This window comes from Engystomops pustulosus, chromosome 11, assembly GCF_040894005.1.
Source record: "Engystomops pustulosus chromosome 11, aEngPut4.maternal, whole genome shotgun sequence".
NCBI lineage: Eukaryota > Metazoa > Chordata > Amphibia > Anura > Leptodactylidae > Engystomops > Engystomops pustulosus.
The window spans coordinates 11,553,003-11,565,281 of record NC_092421.1 but is presented as its reverse complement, the minus strand read 5'-3'; the positions used below and the strand labels follow the sequence as shown (position 1 = coordinate 11,565,281).

At 47.9% G+C, this 12,279-nt stretch overlaps 1 protein-coding gene across 7 annotated transcripts in view; it reads right to left on the bottom strand.

The window, feature by feature from the left end:
- Positions 1 to 12,279, bottom strand: part of KDM2A (lysine demethylase 2A) — a 50,699-nt gene that overhangs the window by 23,080 nt on the left and 15,340 nt on the right. For all 7 annotated transcript variants that reach the window (XM_072130173.1, XM_072130172.1, XM_072130174.1 and 4 more), the window contains exons 8-12: positions 10,401 to 10,494; positions 9,047 to 9,200; positions 7,936 to 8,051; positions 7,703 to 7,829; positions 6,399 to 6,895 (exon numbers count right to left, since the gene is read on the bottom strand). In XM_072130173.1, the coding sequence (XP_071986274.1) occupies positions 6,399 to 6,895; positions 7,703 to 7,829; positions 7,936 to 8,051; positions 9,047 to 9,200; positions 10,401 to 10,494 (988 nt within the window). The remainder of the gene's footprint in view (positions 1 to 6,398; positions 6,896 to 7,702; positions 7,830 to 7,935; positions 8,052 to 9,046; positions 9,201 to 10,400; positions 10,495 to 12,279) is intronic.

The following is a 12,279-nucleotide window of genomic DNA, read 5'->3' as shown; positions in this document are numbered from 1 at the left end:
GGGGGTCATACAGCAGGAAGGAGAGGGGGGGGGGGTCATACAGCAGGAAGGAGAGGGGGGGGTCATACAGCAGGAAGGAGAGGGGGGGGCGTACAGCAGGAAGGAGAGGGGGGGGTCATACAGCAGGAAGGAGAGGGGGGGGTCATACAGCAGGAAGGAGAGGGGGGGGGCGTACAGCAGGAAGGAGAGGGGGGGCGTACAGCAGGAAGGAGAGGGGGGGGGCGTACAGCAGGAAGGAGAGGGGGGGGGGCGTACAGCAGGAAGGAGAGGGGGGGGTCATACAGCAGGAAGGAGAGGGGGGGGTCATACAGCAGGAAGGAGAGGGGGGGGGCGTACAGCAGGAAGGAGAGGGGGGGGTCATACAGCAGGAAGGAGAGGGGGGGGGGCGTACAGCAGGAAGGAGAGGGGGGGGTCATACAGCAGGAAGGAGAGGGGGGGGTCATACAGCAGGAAGGAGAGGGGGGGGGTCATACAGCAGGAAGGAGAGGGGGGGGCGTACAGCAGGAAGGAGAGGGGGGGGTCATACAGCAGGAAGGAGAGGGGGGGGGCGTACAGCAGGAAGGAGAGGGGGGGGTCATACAGCAGGAAGGAGAGGGGGGGGTCATACAGCAGGAAGGAGAGGGGGGGGGGCGTACAGCAGGAAGGAGAGGGGGGGGTCATACAGCAGGAAGGAGAGGGGGGGGGTCATACAGCAGGAAGGAGAGGGGGGGGGTCATACAGCAGGAAGGAGAGGGGGGGGCGTACAGCAGGAAGGAGAGGGGGGGGTCATACAGCAGGAAGGAGAGGGGGGGGGCGTACAGCAGGAAGGAGAGGGGGGGGTCATACAGCAGGAAGGAGAGGGGGGGGCGTACAGCAGGAAGGAGAGGGGGGGGCGTACAGCAGGAAGGAGAGGGGGGGGTCATACAGCAGGAAGGAGAGGGGGGGGCGTACAGCAGGAAGGAGAGGGGGGGGTCATACAGCAGGAAGGAGAGGGGGGGGGGTACAGCAGGAAGGAGGGGGGGGGGCGTACAGCAGGAAGGAGAGGGGGGGGGCGTACAGCAGGAAGGAGAGGGGGGGGCGTACAGCAGGAAGGAGAGGGGGGGGTCATACAGCAGGAAGGAGAGGGGGGGGTCATACAGCAGGAAGGAGAGGGGGGGGGTCATACAGCAGGAAGGAGAGGGGGGGGCGTACAGCAGGAAGGAGAGGGGGGGGTCATACAGCAGGAAGGAGAGGGGGGGGGCGTACAGCAGGAAGGAGAGGGGGGGGTCATACAGCAGGAAGGAGAGGGGGGGGGCGTACAGCAGGAAGGAGAGGGGGGGGGGTCATACAGCAGGAAGGAGAGGGGGGGGGCGTACAGCAGGAAGGAGAGGGGGGGGGCGTACAGCAGGAAGGAGAGGGGGGGGCGTACAGCAGGAAGGAGAGGGGGGGGTCATACAGCAGGAAGGAGAGGGGGGGGGCGTACAGCAGGAAGGAGAGGGGGGGGTCATACAGCAGGAAGGAGAGGGGGGGGGGGTACAGCAGGAAGGAGGGGGGGGGGGGCGTACAGCAGGAAGGAGGGGGGGGGGCGTACAGCAGGAAGGAGAGGGGGGGGGCGTACAGCAGGAAGGAGAGGGGGGGGTCATACAGCAGGAAGGAGAGGGGGGGGGTCATACAGCAGGAAGGAGGGGGGGGGGCGTACAGCAGGAAGGAGAGGGGGGGGGTCATACAGCAGGAAGGAGAGGGGGGGGCGTACAGCAGGAAGGAGAGGGGGGGGTCATACAGCAGGAAGGAGAGGGGGGGGGTCATACAGCAGGAAGGAGAGGGGGGGGCGTACAGCAGGAAGGAGAGGGGGGGGTCATACAGCAGGAAGGAGAGGCAATTCTTAATATAATTTCTCCATTCACACATCCCCATGATAAGTTGCACATCTGCAGGGCCTGGGAATGTCTGACTACACATCAAAGCAGAAACGAAACCCATCACAGGGAGTATCGGCCGCGTGCACAGGTTGCGTTAAAGTTGTATTATACAATTCACAGCCGGGAGGCGCTCGGTCAGTACAAACTTGCGTTTCCACCGAGGTGGAGGAGACTTTCACACGTGGCGCGGGCATTGTGGACACACACGCCATGCACACGCCTGGGGCGGAGCTCAGATCACATAGGCCTTTCCAGTAAAACAGCAGAGTATTACCCGGCTGCAACGCATTGATCTTAAAATGCAGACAACATTGCGATAATGTTTACAAAATGCAAATGTTAGCACAATGTCATTTATACCCAGTGTGTAGTACACCGGCAGGGGGGAAAAACCTGCCTTAATAAATTATATGCAGCAAATTATTTTCTCACAGTCTGCATATCAGTGAAACGACATGTGAACAGACCCATAGAAATCAATGGGTTAGAATTCTATCTGCATAAAAAAAAAAAAAAAAAAAGCATAGCACATGGATGTCAGAAACACCCGTCTGAATGAGATGGCATTAGCCCCTCCACACGCACTGACTTGTCCCTGTGACTGGGGGGTCAGTCCTGCCACGTCCTGACAGCTGGGGACACACAGCCGCTGCTGGGAGGAGACGGAGGAGCTGTGGAGTTATTGTGGAGGCGCAGCTGACCGGTTCTGTGTGTGAGCCCGAGGTCCAGAGCAGTGCAGCCCCTCCCTGACCCCATGCCGTTTCTTTGTAGCCAGGTAAAAGTGGGAGGAGCTTGGGGTGGGGTTTCGCATTTAAATGCATGTTTTTCACTGGGCACCACAAAAAAAAAAAAAAAAGTTGTAAAAAATTAGAAAATTCGCATCTGCGCCTCATAACAATGCAACGCAATACAACAGGTGTGGAGGGGAGATGCTCCTTATTGTATTGCAATAGCGTCGCATTTTTACACAATGTTCATGCAATTCAATTTGCCAAATCTCCTTTCCGCAGCTGTTGAATTGTGATTCAAGATGCAACGTATACGCCACGTATGACGCGCCGCAAGTGTTCGCCTAAATGCACCCCAACAGCAATGTAATTAGGCAAATCCCCCCTCCTCAGCTGTTGCATTATGTTTCAAAACACAATTTAAACGCCACGTGTGAATACAGCCCAAGGTCGGGTTTGCATGGCAGCCTTCCAGCGCATCGGGAGTTACTCCATCCCAAACGCAGACACCTAGAAACTTGTGTTTAGTGAGAAGCCACACGCCAGTTGCGATGCTATGGATTGTAAAATCTGCACCACAAAAAAAAAAAAAAAAACTATCCCCAGTAATGTCAGAGCTGGTGACAGGTTCCAATAGCACATGTTATGCTGATTGTCAGCATTCTGCATCATTTCAGTAGTTTATAATAGTTTAATTCGCATTACCTGGCTCCCTGTTAGCAGCATGTGGCGAGTCCTGCAGTAGGGGAGTAGCTGCAGCCTGTGTCAGTCTCCCTCCTCCACACTCATCTGGCTCCCTCCCCCCAACTTCCTGTCATGTGCATTGAGCAGGCAGGGGGGTGGTGAGGAGGAGAGGAAGATTACAGGAGGAGACACTGGCACACAGGTAATGTGAAATAAAATGTTGTACAGTAGTGGCAGTTATCAGAATGCTGACAAATACATTTTAAAAAAACCAGTATAGCATAGGCTACTGGAAGCTGTCACCAGTTAAAAATCCCATTCCCGGTGAAAAATTCCCTTTAATTGTGCAACCACCCTTAACAACTGAGTGCACTGTAATATGCACCCAGCTCCTAAGGTTGATCCAGCGCTGCAACCCTCGAATATATACAGAACAATTGACCACTCCACTGCGGTCACGTGTGTGGCGTTTACATTGTGTATTGAGACGTTTCCATTTTTCACTCCCTATCTTCAAAAATCCTTACATTTTTTATTTTTCCATGTACAGAGCTGTGTGAGGGCTTGTTTTCTGCGTAACAAAATTTGAAACAATGCAAAAGCTGAGAAGAGGACATTTGCCTAATGGTATTATCATTAAAGAGGACCTGTCACCCCCCCCCAAAAGGTCCCCCACCAAATATGTCCCCCATAATCCTCTCCCCAGCCACTTTCTAGCAATGACATTTTTAAAAAAAAATTTAGGTTGGCAAAGTTAGTTTTAATTGATCTTCGGATCCTGTCCCCTGGCAGTTGGCCGTAGTCATGAGGGGGTCTGCCGAAACATATCCCCTCCATGCCCCTGTCATTGGGGAACTGTAAGAATGTGTCAACCAATATGTCACAAGAATGTTCTGTATATACTGTGACTATGATGTTGATAAACACCGCCCCCCCCCCCCCTACAAAGATGCCATATGGTATGGTTAAGCTGATAAAAAGAACAAAAGAACAACTTCTTTGTAGATATGTAAATATACCCTAATGCGCTGCTGTCGGCTATTCTTACAGGTCCCCGCTGACAGGGGCGTTGAGGGAGGGCGTGTCGGCAGACCCCCTCATGAATACGGCCGACTGCCAGGGGACGGCATACGAGGATCCGACCTCTTATTTGGTAAGAGGACGGATCGATTAAAACTAACTTTGCCAACCTAAGTTTAAATAAAAATGTAATTGCTAGAAAGTGGCTGGGTGAGGATTATGGGGGACATATTTGGTGGGGGACATATTTGGTGGGGGTCTTTTTTTTTGGGGGGGGGGAAGGTGACAGGTCCTCTTTAACATTAACAATGTTAACACAATGTTTATGGGTAGTTAACATGAATTAACCACAAATGTTACAGTGCTGTGACAATATCTTACAGGCATTTACTATGGACAGGGCTGCTATAGCAAACAATTGGCCACTCCCAAGAACACTGCAGGGGGTGGCGATTGTGGTGGGGATTCCCTGCAGACATTTAAATGCTGCAGGTGTCACACAGGGATGACAGCACTTCATACAGTAATAGTACATGAGTGCTAAGGGGTTAAATCCTACTGCACTATAGAGGTGTGGAGAAGGTGGTCCGTTCATGAAAGTGTCTGAGGCTACAGCTGAAAGAAGGCTCCAGGGTGCTCCGACTAGATGCATAGGTATCATCCACGGGGGAACCATGGCCGGGGAGCGTTCAGCGCAGACATGCTGCCTCTTGGCGCATATAATACTTCCCAGGGAATATCTCTTTATCTTGTCTTTATCTATCTGCATGGAAACTGTGGATGAATATCACTTTCATTACAGATTTAAAGGAAATCTCCCACCAGAATCCATCATGATAAACCAGGGACATTAGGCTACATTCACACTGATGTGTGCCCGTCGGGTCGTAGCACACTTCAGCGCATGGGAGAGGAGGAGGGGGTGAGTGCTGCTCACCCCCGCCCCTCTCCATAGATATACATGGCGCACGGCGCCGTAATACGGAGAATGATAGGACATGTCCTATCTTTTCCCCTGGTGCGGAGCGTACGGTGCCGCATGTTTGCTGAACTGTATCGCTCTGTGTGCCCATTGCTGGCCGATGGGGGACGTATATACAGCCGCAATCTTGCGGCCGTATATATACACATTCCGGTCGTGTGAATGTGGCCCAACTCATAGATGCATGCACCGGGACTGTGGTGATCTTCTTATATTTGTTATCCATAGCCTCCTTCCTCCTAAAATTTACTTTTATAATTATGCTAATGAGTCAGAAGGGCTCCTGGGGGTGTTACCCGAGGTCCCTCTGTGCTGCAGATTCACCACTTGTTACAATGAGCAGAACATGTCACACCCAACCACCGCTCTCTTCCCCCTCCCTCTGCCTGTGTAATGTCACTGCAGCAAAGGAAATTTCGGCACACAGTGGGAGGGGGTAGTGCTCTTGTACAATATCCCACCCAGATCCCCTTTGTTCTGCAGCTTCACAAGCTGTTGCACTGTACAGGAGCACTTACCCCTCCTACTGTGTGCCGAAACCGCCACTGCTGCAGTGAAATTACACGGACAGAGGGAGGAGGGAAGTGCTAATGTACAGTGTAACAGCCTGTGAAGCTGCAATACGGAGGGGTTCTAACCCCCCTCATTTACATAATTTTAAAAGTTGATTTTAGAAGGAAGGAGGCCATGGATAACAAATAAGAAGGTAATATATAATGCAAGCGTCGCTGGTTTATCATGATGGATTTCGATGGTAGATCTTTAGAATTTGGATGTTTCCGACATACAAATCTATTATCATGATTACCGATCAGATTTCCTTTAACAACAGTAAGCGACCACTCGTAGAGGCCTCTCTATAAAGGAGTTCTCCGACAAGAGCCGCCATATACACAGTGCAGGATGAAAGCTATATCCAGCCATGAGCTCAGCTGTGCATGACAAAATCTCACAGGAGCTTCTTATAAATCCACAGAACAGCATTGAGGGATGTTACAAGCTCTAGGGATCCGAACACGAAGCAGAAAACATGTCATTCTGATATTCCGAAACCTAGGAGTCTGCATTCAGCATATAGAAGCCACAGGAAGTTATCGCCTTACTCACCTTGATGTCAGCGATCAGAGCGTCCGCGTCATAAATGCCGTCAGGAAGGCACTTCTTTTGTGGAGGGAGAGATTCCAGCTTCGTGACGAGGCAATGTAAACCTTCAACCTCAAACCATGTCAAACAATGAGGCACACTAGAGGGCGATGGAGGCGTGGGCAGAGACGGTGGCGGTGTGGGAGGCCGGTGTGCTGCGGGGATTCGCGCCATTCGTAGCCTCTCTTCACGCCGCTGTCTGGACCGCTCCCTTTGTCGTCGTTCTCGTTCCCTCCGCCGCTGTATCTCCCGCTCCGCTCGCCTTCTTTCCCTCTCTTTCTTACTCAAGCCTTCTTCCTCCTCCCAGTCTTGGTCGGAAGAGTCGTCATATTCTGATGAAGATGAAGAGGGTGAAGAAGAGGAGGAAGAAGAATCGGAAGCTGATGAGGACGAAGATGTGGATGATGACGAAGACGACGACGATGGTGTGTCTGGTCTTCTCCGACCGTTTAGCTCCAAATCTGTGAGAAGTACAGAATAAAGTTAGACAAGGACTTGCTCAAATCTACAACTAGGGCAAATTTAACTCCTTTTAGGACTGCCTACGGATGGGAGACGCCAGTGGGTGCTGAGTCTGCAGCGACGACTTTCAATGTCGCTGCAGCTTCTTCTGCTCCTGCCGCACAGCCAGAGACCCAAGGGATAAGGTAGAAGCGTTGTTTATTGCTTCTGCCTTCTCCCTCTTCACTGTACAGCACTGCAGTATTGGAGGTAGCTCCATGCAGTGAATAACAGAGCCAGCACAGCGGCCGACTCTATACAATGACAGTCACATGACCGTCGCCTCTTCAAGAGTTAATCATGCTGCAGATTCTGATCAGACATATGGAAATCTCCCCCTACGGTCTTTATACGTGCCATGGGTGTAATAAAAGTAAAAACCTACAAAACCACTTAATAACAATAAATATTTAGAAACATTAGAATTTCCTTATAAATTAAAAATATATATATATACAGTACACACCACACAAATACATACATTACAAAAAAGCCTTTTATCGTAAATTTAACCTGCGCCCCCCCTCCCCCCAAATAAAAAAAAAAAAAGTCCTTACACTTTCGTGAAGTTTTAACTTGTGACATGGGGGTGGGGGGAGAGCAATTTTTTTTTTTTACTATGGAAATTGGTTACAAATGCCCCTGCAAACTGCATCTGAAAAACTGAACGTGTGAACGCACGCTTACATCTTTTCTAGTTTGCCAAATGTAATAGCGTTTTACAAACTTAAGAGGCCAAAGAGGCAGGTGCACCACCTACCACTCACCTATACTCAGTGACTCTCTCTGGAAGTCCTTGGTGAGATGAGATCTCCTGGTCATGCAGTAAACGTAACGCTCCAACACATACCAGCACATTTCGTAATAAAACGGATAGCGGAATTTTGTGGGGACCTAATAAAGTTATTTTAAAAAAAAAAAAAAAAAAACAAGAGTCAATGTCTATTTTTGCAATTTCCTTGATGCATAGTTAGAAGGTAACAAGTTACTCAGGACTTACCCGCGTCCGGTCTTCGCTGCTGTAGATGCGCAGTTGCATTGGGATATTGAAACTGTGCAGAAAGTTTCCACCAAACACTAGAGTATCCTGAGGAGTATATACAGCATGGATCCAGCCTATAGAAAAGTATATAAACAGTGAGCTTCCTCAAGGCAAATCTATTGGATTTTCACATCTATATTGGGGCTTGTTATCTGTGGCACAAATTGTACCCCCTGCAGACACGATGTAGTATTCTGTGCAATGTACTGGCAAGCTAATCACATGTGGTGGAATTGATCATAAAAAAAAAGTGCCCTCCATACAACCCTTCATCAAACATAATAAACCGGGGACATTACTCATAGATCCAGGCACCGGGACTGTGGGATCTTCTTATATTGGTTGTTTGTTGCTTCCATCCATCTAAAATTAACTTTCATAATTAACTAAATGAACCTGGAGGGTTAGAGGGGGTGTTTTCAGAGCCCCTCGGTGCTGCAGATTCACAGGCTGTTGCAATGAGCAGAACAGGTTTGTGAGCAGCCTATACTGGGGCTCTGGAAACACCCCAAGGAGCCCTTTGGGCTCATAAAGCAAAATTTTATTTTAGCAACATTTATTTTAGGAGAAAGGAGGCCATGGTTATGGTACCTGGGTGTAGGAGTAAGGACCCTTTCACACTGACATTTTGGGGACGTATATCCAATACACGATCCCACAGACAGCTATGGTGCCCAGTCACAATACGGTGGGCACACACGCGTGTCACCATAATGGGAAAATATAGAGCATGCTTTATCTTTTCCCATGTTTACGTCTGTGCATCGATATGGATGCACATGCGGCTGTATACCGCCCGGGCGTGTATACGTGTGTGTGTGAAAGAAGCCTAAGTGTCCCTGGTTTTTCATTATGGATTTTGATGATAAAAAGGTCCCCTTTCCTGCAGCTGCCCCCTTCCTTCTATGTCCCCTTTTCTGCAGCTGCCCCCTTCCCTGCAGCATGCACCGCTCCCTAAATTCTTTGTTCCCTGCAGCATATCTATATATATTTCACATATATTCGAGACAAGGCAAGTATTATCCTCTATACATGAGAATAAAGATGGCGCACCATTAACAGGTCGTACCTGAAGGGATGACGAAGGTGTAGCCTTGCTTTAATTCTACCCGTTGGCAGTCCTCCACTTTGTCTCCTAGAAAAATATCCCCTTGTTTTCCAGACAGCAGCCAATTCTCATACATTTCCAGATTTTGGTCCGTAGGTGGTATTAGCCAGAAGACCTACAGAAGGAAATCATAGAGGCGATCACACTCAGTCCATCTGGTACAGATTACACGTACATAGGACATGGTCTGTGAGAACCAAGAACATCCATCTATAAAACCAGGGGAAAATCATTCTACTACAGCAAGGTCTACAACTACTAGAACTGTGGATGCAACGGTTGGCAAAAACAGAGCCCTTAAACTGTAAAGTTACACAGAAAAATAGTTTCAGGACAGATGGAGAGAGCCTTTGACAACAATTCCAACGATACTCGGGTCGTACTGCTGGCTTCTTCTGTTATACCAATCAGCCCTTCTTATAAATCATATTCAGCTTTTCCTGAAGTGAGCGGCACTTCCTATTGTGACATCAGCTAAGGGCACTGAGGCCAGAGCCATGAAGGCATTCCCATGAGTCAAGACAGCATGTTTTTAATTGGCCGACGTGAAGCACCTGATGAGTCACATACTTGTGACATCACTCAAGGTCCTTTGCCAGACCACTTAGGCCTTTCACATGAATCAGGAGAGCATGTCTGTGACATCGCTCACAGTCCTGTTTTCTTGCGCTCCTCTATTACTGCCCCTGCAACAACCCCCCTCTTATCATATATGGTTTCCCATGGCAAATGGAGATTAGCCTGGGGGGGGAAAGGTAAAACCTCTGCTAGCAGCTAAACACCTGCAGATAGTTCGAGAAAATTAGAGAATTGCTTATTTTTAATTAGGCAAACGTTTTTATACCTTACAGTTGTTCTTTGGTAAAGAACCAATCTTTTATTAATCACTAACCAATCAAAAAAAAAAAAAAAAAATCTATGGCTTAGTGTCTTAAATGTGTCGACCTATATCACCTCAATCTGGAGCCCTCAGATACCTTGGTCCGCTTGCGCAGTCCTACAGAGAAGCCAGTGTAGTACACTCCAGCTGCTCTGTACATGCGTGCTAGGTGTGGTGCATGCACAATAAAGCCAGAGTCACTGAAGCTACAAACCAGGGCCAAAACATCCACACCAGATGGGCCCAATTAAGCTCATCACAAATTGTGAAAAAAAAGAATAGTAAAGTGAGTTTCACCACGATCGTGGGCTAACATCCCGCTGCAGGGTTATTCCTATATTATTCCTATAGAGACTAAACATTGAGACTGTGAGTTGTGTTCCTACTAGAGTTTTGGGGCAGCAGCAAGCACAGAGGTGACCACCTCATACTGACCTTGCCTCCTCGCAGGATGTGGTACCATACTGACGTCCCCCCGAAGTCTACATGGAAATCAGTGTAACAGCCTCTGACACTCATGAGGCAGTACCTAGAATAGACAACACGTTAAAAATTAAAAACAAAAATTCCAATTCTATGCAGTTATACACATCCAGAAGCGACATACATTTTGCACTATTGTGTGGAAATAAAAAGGAGGGATCTGTGAAACGGGGAAAAATATTAGGTCCATTTACATGAAGGGTTCCGGTCTGGTGGTGGCGACATGTACCAGCACTTCAGGCCCAATGACTTAAGAGGAGGGAAAAAGCCCCTTTTCCATAAAGCTGGAGCTATAACTTTTTTGCATTTGCTTTTTATGTATTTGCACGTCACAGGGAAATTCTTAGAACAGGTTTGGTGGGTAGCGGAGAGGTGTCTTATTGCAGAGGAAATCGCAACTGGGACTCGCAATAAATGAAAATGGATTTTTCTATAGAGGGCCAATAATACACTAGAGGCCACACAGCCAATCACTAACCTTATAGGGAGCCGGTCACCACATTTTCACATATACAACTAGTGACAGGTGGTAACTAGTAACTAACGAACACCCTTCTTTTAGCCAAAAATGGTTTCTCTCACATTAAAGGGGGCGTGTCCTGCTTGGCTTGCCCCTCCCATCTACACCTCCCCATGTCCCGTACCTTTTCTTAGCATGTCATGGGCCCAGGTTGATGTCATCGAAGGTTCTTTACCCAGTTACATTTGCAACGTCTACCCCATGTATGTATCTGATCACATGGCAGTATCATGACATGATCGCAGCAGCCTCCATGGACTTCTACTCCTCCCAATACTACATGCAAGGAGGCTGCTGTAATTATTATGTGATCAGATACATACACAAGGTAGATTGTGCAAATATAACAGGACCTTCGATGATATCACCTTGGTCACATGACATGAAGCGGCCAATAATGTAACAGAGCTCTCAATGTTCCACATAGAATCATGTCATAGGTGGGAGACCTGTCAGTCAGGAACAAGGAGGCGGGACAGTGCAGTAATCACTGAATATACCGGACCCCATTACTATCATTGGACTCACATGAGGTTATTTGCATACATGTTTACAAACCAAAGGGTTTTTAGATATATATAAACAAAAAAGGTTTTATTTTAGAAAAACCTAATAAAAGATATACACATTTTGGTATCTCCATAATCAGATGTAACAATCTGATATTTGTAACATTGTAGCCATGGAAATGAAGCATTTAGGGATAAGGGCAATGCTTTCTAATCATATTTTTAAATGAAGTATTTATTTTGGGTGGGTTAATTTGCAAGGCAAAAAACAGTGAGTGCCTGAAAGATAATCTCTAGTTTGGCATCGGGAAAGACACAGGAGAAGGGAGTTGTAAGTACTAAACGCCTTCAAAATCGAGAACACTTTTTATAGCTGGATCATATTTATGTATATATCATCCCCTTCCCGCCAATGCCTTTTTTTGTGTTTCCCTTCTTTAAAAATCCATTCTGCATAAAACATTGTACTTCCAAGTGGCGGTATTTAATTTTCCAAGCCTTGTACTGGAAAGTGGGCCAAAAAAAATCCAAATGCAGTAAACTTGTGGGCTTTGTCTTTATGGCTTTCACTGTGCACCGCACATTACACCTCTCCTTTACTCTTTGAATTGGTGGAATTAACGTGCATTTGTTTTTTCAAAAATAAAAACTTTTTGTGTATATACAACAAAAAAATTAATTCTGCCATGTGCCGACATATATGAAAATATATAAGCTGTCACAGGTCGCAATGGCGTTTACATTGATACCATTTGTGGGACCCTACGACCTTTTAATCAAGTTTTACCAAAATGTTTGTTAG